Source organism: Bos indicus, chromosome 21 (assembly GCF_029378745.1).
Source record: "Bos indicus isolate NIAB-ARS_2022 breed Sahiwal x Tharparkar chromosome 21, NIAB-ARS_B.indTharparkar_mat_pri_1.0, whole genome shotgun sequence".
NCBI classification, from domain to species: domain Eukaryota; kingdom Metazoa; phylum Chordata; class Mammalia; order Artiodactyla; family Bovidae; genus Bos; species Bos indicus.
The window spans coordinates 31,218,880-31,231,641 of NC_091780.1; the positions used below are offsets into that span (position 1 = coordinate 31,218,880).

General features: G+C 42.8%; 1 protein-coding gene across 1 annotated transcript; it reads left to right on the top strand.

Moving 5' to 3' along the window:
* Window positions 1-2,543: 2,543 nt before the first annotated feature.
* PSMA4 (proteasome 20S subunit alpha 4) lies at window positions 2,544-10,935 on the top strand. The gene is made up of 9 exons (XM_019983796.2): window positions 2,544-2,679; window positions 4,671-4,697; window positions 5,199-5,241; window positions 5,496-5,658; window positions 6,918-6,995; window positions 7,364-7,452; window positions 7,919-8,049; window positions 8,539-8,662; window positions 10,052-10,935. Exons 2-9 carry the CDS (start codon window positions 4,695-4,697, stop codon window positions 10,204-10,206), a joined length of 786 nt encoding a protein of 261 aa, XP_019839355.1. The 5' UTR covers window positions 2,544-2,679; window positions 4,671-4,694; the 3' UTR covers window positions 10,207-10,935.
* The last annotated feature ends 1,827 nt before the right edge of the window (window positions 10,936-12,762 follow it).

The following is a 12,762-nucleotide window of genomic DNA, read 5'->3' on the forward strand; positions in this document are numbered from 1 at the left end:
TGTAATTACATTATATTGCTGTGTGACAATTTAACCAAAAACTTAGTGGCTTAAAAGCTCAATAATGTTTTTTAATCTTATGGTGTCTTCAGGTCATGAATTCAGACAAGCATTAGGACAGCTTGTCTCTGCTCCACGATGTCGGAGGCCTTAGCTGGGAAAACCTGAATGCTGGGGAAGGTTTCATGGCTGGGGGAGATTCAGTGACAGAGGACTAAAATCATCTGGAGGAATCCTCACTCACAAATCTGCGGGACACGCTGGAACCTCATCTGGGCTGTTGGTGGAACATCTCTCCGTTTGGTCTCTGCTCCCTCACAGCATGGTGCTGGGGTTCCAAGAAACACCTGCCCAAGAGAACAAGACAGGAATATATATTTTATGACCTGCCTTTGAAAGTCATATGATATTACTTCCATTGAAGTCACACGCCCACCCAGATTCAGGGCAAGGGGACACAGCACCTCTCAGTGGGAAGCATCCATGCCACATTGTAGGAGGAACATGTGGGATGGAAGATCATGAGGCTTCATCATCCTAAAACATCAATTTAATCCTCTTTTCCCACTACCTATAGAGAAAAAATTATATCATTGAGAGTGTTCTAAATTTGGCCTAAAATACCTTTCCTCTTTTCCTTCGTTTATTGCCTGCTTCACTCTGGCCAGACCGAACTACTCTGTCAGCCACTTGTTAAACTCGTTTTTACTTCTGCCCTTTTATCTCAATGGCTCCCTCTTCTTTTGACCTAATAAATTCTACCTCTCACTTAAAATTCTTAATGCTTAATTCTGCAGGATGAACTAAGGTGGCAGGGATCCTCAGAGATCGCAAAAGTTACGCTGCCACCTAAGCATGCTTTCAGAACACCGTCTGGATGTGGCTCTTGCCATCTTGCCTTGGCTCTCCTTCCTATGTGCCTGGGAAGCAGAAATGGAGAGACCTCAAACCACAACTCATTCTCAAGCTACCTCCTTTTCAAAGCCCAGAACTCTGAATAATAAATTTTTTACCTACATGAAGAGGACAAAGTCCCTACCCTGTGGACCTTTTCTTGGAGGAGACTGAGCAAATGACTACACGTTAATCCAGACCTAGTCAATCGTCTCCCTTGAAGAAACTTAAAACATAAATAGTAGATAGTTTACATAGGGACTGAAGCCATATTTTAAAAAGTGGTGGAACAGAGAGATGGATAATGAAAACGCAAATAAACATAGTTTCTGTACAGAACATAACAGGTGTGTATGCTTATGGTAGGTTATTGCTTTAACTAGATTGGTCAGAGGAATCCTTTCCAATGACGTCAAAGGCAGAGGAGGATACTAAGGTGAAAGTTCTCCCAAAGATGTAAACCTCATGATAATTTGCTTTATATGTATAAAAACACATGTATTAGCAATGAAAGTGGAAGGTATATTCAAGAAGGGAGATGATAAGAGGGAGGGTGAAGGGTAAAATCTGAGGTGCTTGGGCCCGTTTTGAGAACAGGGCAGGAAAAGCAAGCAATTAACAGGCAATCCCACACCATTGCCACCAGGGAAGGCAAAGTAAAAGTGTTAAGTTGCTCAGTCGTTTTGTCCGACTCTCTGCGACCCCAAAGTCTATGGCCACCAGGCTCCTCTGTCCAGGGAATTCTCCAGGCAAGAATACTGGGGTGGGTTCATATTCCCGTCTCCAGGGGATCTTCCTAACCCAGGGATTAAACCCAGGTCTCCTGCATTGCATTGCAGGAAGATTCTTTACCATCTGAGAAGAAAAGTTATGACCAACCTAGACAGCATATTAAGAAACAGAGACATTACTTTGCCAACAAAGGTCCGTCTAGTCAAAGCTATGGTTTTTCCAGTAGTCATGTATGGATGTGAGAGTTGGACTATAAAGAAAGCTGAGTACTGAAGAATTGATAATTTTGAACTGTGGTGTTGGAGAAGACTCTTGAGAGTCCCTTGGACTGCAAGGAGATCCAACCAGTCCATCCTAAAGGAAATCAGTCCTGAATATCCACTGGAAGGACTGATGCTGAAGCTGAAACTCCAATACTTTGACCACCTGATGCGAAGAACTGACTCATTGGGAAAGACCCTGATGCTGGGAAAGACTGAAGGCGGGAGGAAAAGGCGATGACAGAGGATAAGATGGTTGGATGGCATCACCGATTCAATGGACATGAGTTTGAGTAAGCTCCTGGAGTTGGTGATGGACAGGGAAGCCCGGCGTGCTGCAGTCCATGGGGGCGAAGAGTCGGACACGACTGAGCGACTGATCTGACTGAACTGACTGAACTGAATACCATTGCTTTGCTGGAGGTTATGACTTAGTGCTGAACCGAAAGTGAAAGTGAAAATAGAACGCAAAGCGTGGGAAAGGGTCATGAGCCATAATTCCACTTCCTCCTTGGCCAGCGTCTTCCTGCCCTCCTCCTCATGTTCTAGTGCCCCTTCGTTGGGCTGAGACCCCTACCAGTGCCTTCGTACCCCAATTCCCCAGCGCCCGTTAGGGCAATAGACTCTCGCTCCGCCCCGCCAGAAGAACTTCCGCGTCCTCGGCTGCCCCACCCCCGGCGGTTCTGCGCACGCGCGGGGGCCATATTAGCAGCGGATACTCGGGCACAGTAGTGTCTTTCCCGTGGAGAAAGGTGCTCGGTGTCGGTCTCCACTCTTCAGCGTCTTCCCTCCGGTGAGCCTTTACCCGTTGCGCATCCTCGGAAGCTTGGCCGCTCTCCCTGCAGGCCGGAGCCGTGAGCCTCGCGGCAGAGCGGGTCCCGGCCTGCAGCGGCCGCCGAGGAGCCGTGGGCACGATGACTCTGCACCGGCTCGTCAGTGACGGACCCGCCGGGGAACTGGTCCCGGCCGGCCTCCACCGGGCTTCCCTGCGCTGAGCGGGCATCGCGGGGCCGGGGACGCTCGGGCGGCGGGGCGGGCGCGGGCCTGGTGGGCAGGACAGAGTGGTAGGGCTGCCTCGGTCCCAGGAAGAGTTCGTATGCGAAAATGAAGCTGCGGGAGAGGAGGTGCGGGTGACTCGCCTCGGGCGGTTGACCGGCGTGGAGATGAGAAAGTTGTGTTCTCGCGCGAATCAGAAGCCCGGCGGGTCTCCTCTCTGTGCCCTCCTGGCTCTTTGCTCAGGGCCACACTTACCTTTCAGCTGCCTGTTGCAGTACCCTCATAACTGGTTATTCTGCCCCAGTCTTCACCAGCCAGAGCGATCTTTCTAAAATGCCAGTCAGCTTCTGTGGCTCTTTGGCCCAGCATTATTCTTTGGAGCCCCATTGCTTAAGAGATAAAATTCACAGTTTTTACCTGGGCATGCGGGCCTTCGGGGCCTGATCCCTGCTTATTTTTCCATTCTTAATTCTCAATATTCCAGGATTTGGGAAAATTGGCTCTGGAAGCCGAAGTTTGGCTTTTCAACCAAGTCACGCAGAGCCCCAATGTTGTCTTCTGTAGAAATAGTAATAATGCCCAAGATTGCTGTCCCGCTTCTCCCTTTCATGGTTCAGGACCCCGGTATCATCCTGTGGAGAAAGCCTAAGTCTCTTAGCTTGGCATTCAAAGCTCTACATGATCTAGATACTTGTTTAGTTCTTTAGTTTTTTCATATATCTGTATATTTTAAAAAAATTTTAATTGGAGGATAATTGCTTAACAATGTTGTATTGGTTTCTTCTCTACAAGTTGTGAATCAGCCATAAGTATGCATATATCCCCTCCCTCTTGAGCCCTTCACTCCCATCCCACCTACTCCCATCCCACCTTTCTAGGTTGACAGAGCACTAGGCTGAGCTCCCTGTGCTATACAGCAGCTTCCCACTAGTTACCTGTTTTACACATGATGGTGTGTGTATTTCAGTGCTACTCTCAATTCGTCCCAACCTCTTCCTCCTGCCCCTCACTGTGCCCACAAGTCCCTTCTCTACATCTGTGTCTATCCCTGCCCTGCAAATAGGTTCATCTGTACCATTTTCCTGGATTCCTGTATATGTGTTAATATACAATATTTGTTTTTCACTTTGTGACTCACTTCACTCTGTATAACAGGCTCTAGATTCATCCACCTGGGTTCAACCTACTCCAATTAGTTCCTTACTATGACCGACTAATAGTTCATTGTGTCTATGAATACAGCTTCTTTACTCATTCATCTGTAGATGGACATCTAGGTTGCTTCCATGTCATATGTATTTTTTTTTAACTTCAGCAACTTGTCTTACCCATTGAGCTATCCTGCCTCAGTGCCCTTTGTTCATGCTTTCTCCTCTGCCTGGAATGCCTTTTCCTTCTTTCTTCCCCCATTCTTCCTCTTAGACCTGAATGTTCTCAGCCTTATTTCTGCCTTTCCTGCCTCTAATATGGGCTCATATTCTGTATTTGTTTCACAAAAACTACTTCCTGGATTTTCTCCAACCTGTTCCCACTCTACCCTTGGTGCCTCTGTTTCCACACTGCTTTATAATTGTCCTTCTGTGTCTGCTTCCCTCACTGTAAACTCTTCAGGAAAGGGATTGGTCGTACATAGGTAGGATCTTGGTATTTCAGCATTTAGCATAGTGCCTGGGTGCACCATAATGTTGGCTGAATGAAGACAGTGGACAAAACAGATTTTTTTCAAGTCAAGAAATGCTTTTTAAACTGTAGGTTTCATTTAATAATTACCTTATTTTCTTTTTACAGGAATTATCATAAACTTAAGAAAACATGGTGAGTTAATATACATGACAATAAACTGTTGCCTGATAAATCAAATTGCTTGTACTCATCTTACCAACTTGCATGAGAAAATTGAAATGGAATGATGTCTTCGTATCAGTTTCCTCCCATATGCTGAATTTTGCATGCCAGGATGTGTTCTGTAAAATGATTTGTGGGTTTGCAGGGGTTGACTCAGAGAACACGATGGCATCCCACTCCAGTACTTTTGCCTGGAAAATCCCATGGACGGAGGAGCCTGGTAGGCTGCAGTCCACGGGGTCGCTAGGGGTCGGACACGACTGAGCGACTTCACTTTCACTTTTACGCATTGGAGAAGGAAATGGCAACCCACTCCAGTGTTCTTGCCTGGAGAATCCCAGGGACAGGGGAGCCTGGTGGGCTGCCGTTTATGGGGTCGCACAGAGTCGAACATGACTGAAGCGACTTAGCAGCAGCAGGGGTTGACTTTTTTTAGTGGGTAGAAATCATTTGTATGTTTTTCCTTTGCAGTCTCGAAGATATGACTCCAGGACCACTATATTTTCTCCAGAAGGTAAAATATAAATTATTTGATCTGTCTCAAAAAAAAAAAAAAAAAATTTTTAAGTGTTAAGTTGTTCATCCTTTTTGTACTTTGAGGTAGTTATGGTCACTAGGTTAATAGTTATGGTCACTAGGCTTCATAGGACTATTAGTAAAAATGGGACAGTTGTTTGTAGCTCTCTAGTGTTGTTGCTGATTGCTCTTGAACCAGTGGTGCGAGAACAAGGAGGAGAGTCTTGGTTTCTTTCTGCTTGTGTCTTGTAGGTCGCTTGTACCAAGTTGAATATGCCATGGAAGCTATTGGACACGCAGGCACCTGTTTGGGAATTTTAGCAAACGATGGTGTTCTGCTTGCAGCAGAGAGACGCAACATCCACAAGCTTCTTGATGAAGTCTTTTTTTCTGAAAAAATTTATAAACTGAATGAGTAAGTGCAATCTTAGGGAAGAGAGTTGAAAACATCTCATCATATTTTGGGAGGGCTATGCACTATGACACGGTACAATTGAACAGTTTGTTGTGTTTTTACTTTTGAAAATTCCTGGTTTTAACGTAACCTGCTTGAAACCTCCTTGAAGCCCACGACCATAAATGCAGGGCCAGGTACTCAGTGGAGAAACGTTGTACAGTGATGAGAGTACAGGCATGGCGGTCACTCAGCTTTGGGTTTAATCTAGGTTCCACCAATACAAGCTGTGACTTCACACCCATTGTTTAACTTCTCTGGGCCTCCAGTAGAGCCTACTGGAGTCATTGTGGCAGTTCAGTGAAATAAAATGAATGAGTGAAATAAGCTAGCACAGTGTTAGGAATATAGGAGGACCTCGAGGTATTGTTTAGAATGGTTAGGAGGAATTAGTTTTAATTATACTGAATCTTAACAAAGACCATGCCTCCTGGAGGTCTTAGAAAAGTTTAGACAGGGCCTGTACACTAGTGAAATTTCTGCTATACTTGGGTGTACAGGACTGCAGCTAGCAGAGTGGATTTGCTGATTGGAGACCCTCCCTTCTGTGGTGCCCCATGTGAATGTTGGCTGTAGGGCCTTTTTGATACACCCACCCTGGAAAGTGTCATCCCTCCACAGTCACTGTCGGGCCCTCTCAAGCAGCCTGCAGGCTTGATTGGGCACAGTGCCAGAGGAGTCAAGGCTGTAGGACAGCCGGGGCAGCCTTCAGGAAACGGAGGGTAGATAAAGAAAATGCACTCTCCCAGTGAGCCTAGCCCTGGGCTTCCTTGTCAGGCTCAAAAATATCCTGCCCTTCGGGTCCCTTCATCTTCACCCCCATCAAGTGAAGCCTTTGAAAGTAAGAATACTTATTCCCAAGAATGTGAAGTAGTCTGTCTTCCTGTCTGGCTAAACATTTTTCTTCCTTGCGGTTGAATCTTCTTGGGATTTACCCTAGCTTCCTAGTGTTTATTCTCTTGCCCTGTTCACAGGGTGGTGATGGTAAATGCATCTGTTGTGAAGAACTCAAGGGTGCATTTTTTATCTTATGTGTTGAATGACAACAAGTTGAAAGTTTCCAACAAAGATAAAATTCATGTAGTTTTTGCCTGAAGGGTGTAGCACCTGTGAGTAAGCATGGTGAATTTCTAATAGAATTTAGTGTATTGTAAAACTTGTAAAATACCTCTGGCAAGCATCCTCCCTAATTACAGATAAATGTCTTTCTTTTCTGCAAGGGATATGGCCTGTAGCGTGGCAGGCATAACTTCTGATGCTAATGTTCTGACCAATGAACTGAGGCTCATTGCGCAAAGGTATGGTCATAAATAATTGATATGTAAAGTTAATTTTGATGTTTCTAAGAAGAATGCATTTTTTTTAAAGATTAAAGTAATTAAAAACCTATTAACTGAAAATTACAGTTTATTTCTTTAACCAAACTTGTAAAATATTTGGTTGGCCAAAAAGATCATTCATCTTATGGAAAACCTGAACGAACTTTTTGGCCAACCCAGTATTGTTTACGGTAAGGTTATTAAGCGTTGCCATACCCTCTGCCTTCCCCCTTCAGATTACAACTATTATGTTGTCCCCATGGCAGAGATATTTTTAAAAGGATATTTTGCTTAGTGTGTGTAGTGTTTCAGAGAAAACTATTAATATGCCAGTTTCTTTATCCTAGGTATTTATTACAGTATCAGGAGCCAATTCCTTGTGAGCAGTTGGTCACAGCACTGTGTGATATCAAACAAGCTTATACACAGTTTGGAGGTACTGAAACCTTTGGAAATTTTATTCCCAAGAGTTAAAACGTTTTATGAGTAATAACCTTTTTGAAACAGTAAAAAGAAATTGAAAATGAAATAAGTAGACACTTTTCATACATTCCAGCTTCATGAACTAACTGGCTTCTACTATGTAGACTATCAAACATTTTATTAATAGACTACTGAAAGGCCAAAATAACATGTTAAAATCAGAAAACAAATGACTTTTTACGTAATAGTAATGGTATTCAGCACTGGTCATCTGTGTATTCCCTCTCCTCACCGCATCCAAATCCTAGAAACAAAAGTGGAATTTCTGATGGAGCTTATCTGTGGTGGCCAGAACATGAGCAGTTTATGAATGCTTAACTTCACAGGAGAGGGGTTAGCCACATTCACTGAGCTCAAGTAACCATAGTGATGTTAAATTTAGAGTGTTGATATGTGTGACTTTGTTTTCTCTGTTAAAGGAAAACGTCCTTTTGGTGTTTCATTGCTTTACATTGGCTGGGATAAGCACTATGGCTTTCAGCTCTATCAGAGCGATCCTAGTGGAAATTATGGAGGTTGGAAAGCCACATGCATTGGAAACAATAGTGCTGTGAGTATTTTTGTGTTGCTATAAAAATCTAGCAAAAGGTCTAATCACTGCCATAATTACAAAGTAGTGATGAGTGTAAACAACATTTTAAAGTAGCTGCAACAAACTTAACATGATATGAAAATCTCCGTGATTTCTATTGGTGATAAAGTCACAGGTAGTACTAATACTGCTAGGATTTATTACCTACAATAATAACGAAAGGAAGTACCAGTTTTCAGTTAGAAGTTGTGAAAATAAGATCTAGTTTTTTTGGGTTTTTCCCACAGAATAGTCACAGACTCCCTGAATTCTGTCACGGATCCCTGGGGTCCATTCATAGATCATCACCCTCCCTCCTTCACACCCCTATCCCATGTCTACCCTCCCTGCCATCGAAATTGTTTATATTGGTTATAATGCCAATAATAATTTGGCATTATTCGTGTTCCTAAAAATGTACAGTTTTAAAGGAAATTCTCTATGTTGATTCTTCTTTATGTTTTATAGGCAGCTGTATCAATGTTAAAACAAGACTACAAAGAAGGAGAAATGACTTTGAAGTCAGCACTTGCTTTAGCTATCAAAGTCCTAAATAAGACCATGGATGTTAGTAAGCTGTCTGCTGAAAAAGGTAATTTATGTGCGCTCCTATAACTTGTTTGTTTAGTGAGAGAAGTAATTGAGTGGCTCTTGTGTTAGGCCTTTAACATGTTATGTAGTTCATTGAAACAGCAGCCTTTTTAAGTTAGGTGGCCTTATAACCATTTCCTAGACTTGACCAGGGTCAACATTGACAAGTTCTGGAGCTACAACTCCACATTACATTCCAAGCTTAAGGATTTGAGCCTGAATGTTCTCAATCTGTAATTAAATCTAAGCCATCCTATTTTATCTCATCGACTTCTTAATGATAATATCTATGCTCATGTATATACAAACTAAAGAATATGAAAGAAAGTTACATATTTATATGTGTGTGTGTGTATATATATATGTTTGGTGTACTTTATCAGAGGTATAACATTTTAAAAAGTTCTGCATCTACTGATCTTTTATGTTAAGCCCATGTTTGCAGTTGTAAATGCTATATTTAGCTAAAGTTATATGACCACATATGGCACCCCACTCCAGTACTCTTGCCTGGAAAATCCCATGGATGGAGAAGCCTGGAAGGCTGCAGTCCACGGGGTCGCTGAGGGTCGAACATGACTGAGCGACTTCACTTTCACGCATTGGAGAAGGAAATGGCAACCCACTCCAGTGTTCTTGCCTGGAGAATCCCAGGGACGGGGGAGCCTGGTGGGCTGCCGTCTATGGGGTCACACAGAGTCGGACACGACTGAAGTGACTTAGCAGTAGCAATAGCAATATGACCACATAAAACAATATTTCTAAATAATGTGTTTGAAAACTTATGGTAAATTAATATATTGATTTAATTTGGGATGACTTAGCTTCTGGTGTTCCTTTAAAAATGCCATTTACTTGCAGATTGTTATCTCTTGTCTACTTCTACTTAATTTCAGGAGGCAGTACTCGATTTCCCCTACTCAGAAGCTCTTCTCCTTTTGGTATTAGTCTGCTTTTTCTCATCTGTAGTCATAGGGGCTACTTTTCCTTTGAGAAGTTTGTGAAAAATAAATGTAAATAGTGGTTAAAGATACTGGCTGAGCCTGCAGAGATTCCAACAAGGAGATTATGATTTCTTCTGGTCAGGCTAGCTAGAGCAATTGGCTGGTTGTATTGAAAACTTTTTCCTAAAATTAACAGAACAGCAGCTCAGAGGTTAGTATGGGTGAAGATAAGGAAGATATTAAAATAAAAATATTCATAAAAGCATTACCAGATGGAAAGTATTTTTGTTTCCTTAAAAGTATCTATGAATTAATTGTATTAGACAGAAAACTTGGAAAAGTGTAGTAAAGCTCAAAGGGTATGAAGAGATTAAACTGTAGTTGCCCGTTAAGTGTGTTGGCTAAGTATGGCTGCCTGTAATACATGTGTGTGTGTTTGCTTCTAGTGGAAATTGCCACACTAACAAGAGAGAATGGAAAGACTGTCATCAGAGTTCTCAAACAAAAAGAAGTGGAACAGTTGATCAAAAAACATGAGGAAGAAGAAGCTAAAGCTGAGCGTGAGAAGAAAGAAAAAGAACAGAAAGAAAAGGATAAATAGAAGACAAAATCAGGGATTTTATAACTCATTTGGGGCACCATTTCAGTGTAAAGGCTGTCCTACTCTTCCACTTTGAGAAAGCTTTGACAAACTTTTTTAACTTGTCTAGTGGGAAAATAGGACGGTACCAACTGAATTGGGTCCTTGTTATTTCTGTCCAGGTGAATATTGTAATAATGATTACTCTTTATGGACATCTTAATCACCCTCTCCCTCTTTTTTTTTTTTTTGAATAAAATTTGGAAAGAATGGAAATGGTGAAGGGAAAAATTCTCTAGCAATAACTGTTGAAGATACCAGGATTAATAGGGCTGTGGTTTTTTTCATGAATGTAGTATGGCCACCTTTGCAGTAACCTTTAAAAAATGGACAGAAATGTAAACAGCATAAATAGAGAAAGATGGGAACTGTGCAGTGGAGATTTCCTATTTTGTTCCCCTACCAACTTGGAGAACCTGTAGCCCAATCTGAGCAAAACAGAGAGCTGTCCTTCTAGGCCTCATCTGATATTACCCTATCAGAGGCTTGTCCAGTGAAATAAGTCACATTCCTCTTCTAGGTTTGCCAGCCTTTGATACTGATGGATATTCTTACTGGACTTAAAAATTGTGTGTGTGTATACACCCATACATACATGCAAACATTGTAAAACATGAAAGGCATAATTAAAATGAAAGCCCTATGTACCAACTGCCCAGCTCCAGAAGCAAATTAATCAGTACTTTTGAAGTCCCCTGTGTATTCATTTCAGGTCTCATTCTTCTCTCCTCTTGCCCAAGAGGTGACCACTACCGTGAGCCCATCGTTCCTGTAAGCTATGGGTCTTCCACTCTGGTTTTCCACCCCTCTACTCCAGGTGGTCCTGGTGGGTCTGTCAGTCAGAGAACCCCACTCCTGTCACAAAGGTGAGCACCTACCTCAGTCTGTAGGAATGGGTTTGAGAATGAACATGTGGACTGAGCCAGGCCAGATGTGATGTGGATATAAGGAAACGATGCTGAGGATTGTGCAGTAGACCAGCTGCCCACAGATGGCAGCACAAGCCACGTGGAAGGCTGAAGGAGGAACGAAGGCTACAGAGGAAAAGCGTGACCAAGAGATGAGAATAGTTCAGTTTTATCCAAGGGGTGCTCCACTGCTGAGATTTGCTCAATTCAGGTACACTGAGGATGCTGTCACTTAGAGTTCTCTGATGGAAGTGCTGAAAGGCAGTGCTACTTAAAGTGGTCTGTGGATCAACAAGCATCGCCTGGGAGTTGGCTAGAAATGCAGATTCTGGCGTCCTATCCCAAGCCTGATTCAAAATCTTGGTATAGAGCCCAGCAATCTTTTAACAAGCTTGCATGTGTTTCAAACGCATACCGAAGTTTGAGAAGTGCTTTGCTGCATATTGGAATCACCTTTATACCCAGGCTATGCATGTGCATGCAAAGTCACTTCAGTCATGTCCTACTCTTTGGTACCCTATAAACAGTAGCCTACCAGGTTTCTCTGTCCCTGGGATTCTCCAGGCAAGAATACTGGAGTGGGTTGCCATGCCCTCCTCCAGGGAATCTTCCCAGCCCAGGGACTGAGCCCGCTGTTCTTTGCATTGGCAGGTGGGTTCTTAGCACTAGCACCACGGGAAGCCTTAAGGAGTAGCAGTGCCTTGGAAATTTCTGTTTGCTAAGCTAATTTCCAAGCCCCTTTTCTTTTTAACTGAAGGATAATTGCTTTACAGAATTCTGTTGTTTTCTATTTACTCTTAATTTATACAGTTGGTTCTTGTTATTCATGGTAGCCATGTTCTGTGAAGTCAACATGAATACTGAATTAGCAAATTCTGAGGCCTCGCTCCTAGTGAAATAACAGGTTGGGTTCCTTTGAGCCTCTGGTCACAACATTTTTGTCAACACATCAATACATAACCTTGTTTTATGTGCGTTTCTGTTTAAAGACATTTAATATATATTGGTAATTCATTAATATTGAACTTATGACTGACAGCAGTTCAATTCATATCTAAGTGACGCTTATCTAACACACTTTCTTCATAAGGCACATCACGGCCTTCTTACGCTTAGGAACACTAGCCAGCATACACTGAGGGGACATTTTAAAAAGTGAAATCAATGAAAAGCATAAGAATTCAGAAAGCATAGCACAAAATAGACCACAAGGAGACCAGTTGTACAGTGTGAGCTGAAGCAAGAAGGCAGAGAGTGGCCCCTTGTTTGACTTCAGCTGGGAAGATGCATGTCAGGCAACAAATATTTCTGTGGCTCTGTGTGTGTCCACAGTGACCAGGAGAGCACCATTGTATTGGTTTTGGGGTTACGGAGAAACTTGCAAACAAATGCAGAATCCATAAATAATGAGGGTGGGCTGTTATAAAGTGACCTTTCAGTCTTGCTATGCACAGAAGTAGAGGTAGATGGAGATGTGACCTGATAAATGTTGTTGTCTTTATCTCCAGAATATATCCAGAATCCAACCATTTACCCCTGCAGGGACTCTGGTCCACACCACCATTCTCTCTCTACTTGGACTATCACTACAGTCTCTGCTGCTTCAATC

Excerpts from the sequence above, each read along its gene's own strand:
- PSMA4 (XM_019983796.2), top strand. Across the intron at positions 6,996-7,363 it reads CTGAGGCTCATTGCGCAAAG|GTATTTATTACAGTATCAGG; the intron begins GTATGGTCATAA and ends TCTTTATCCTAG. Across the intron at positions 8,050-8,538 it reads GCATTGGAAACAATAGTGCT|GCAGCTGTATCAATGTTAAA; the intron begins GTGAGTATTTTT and ends TATGTTTTATAG.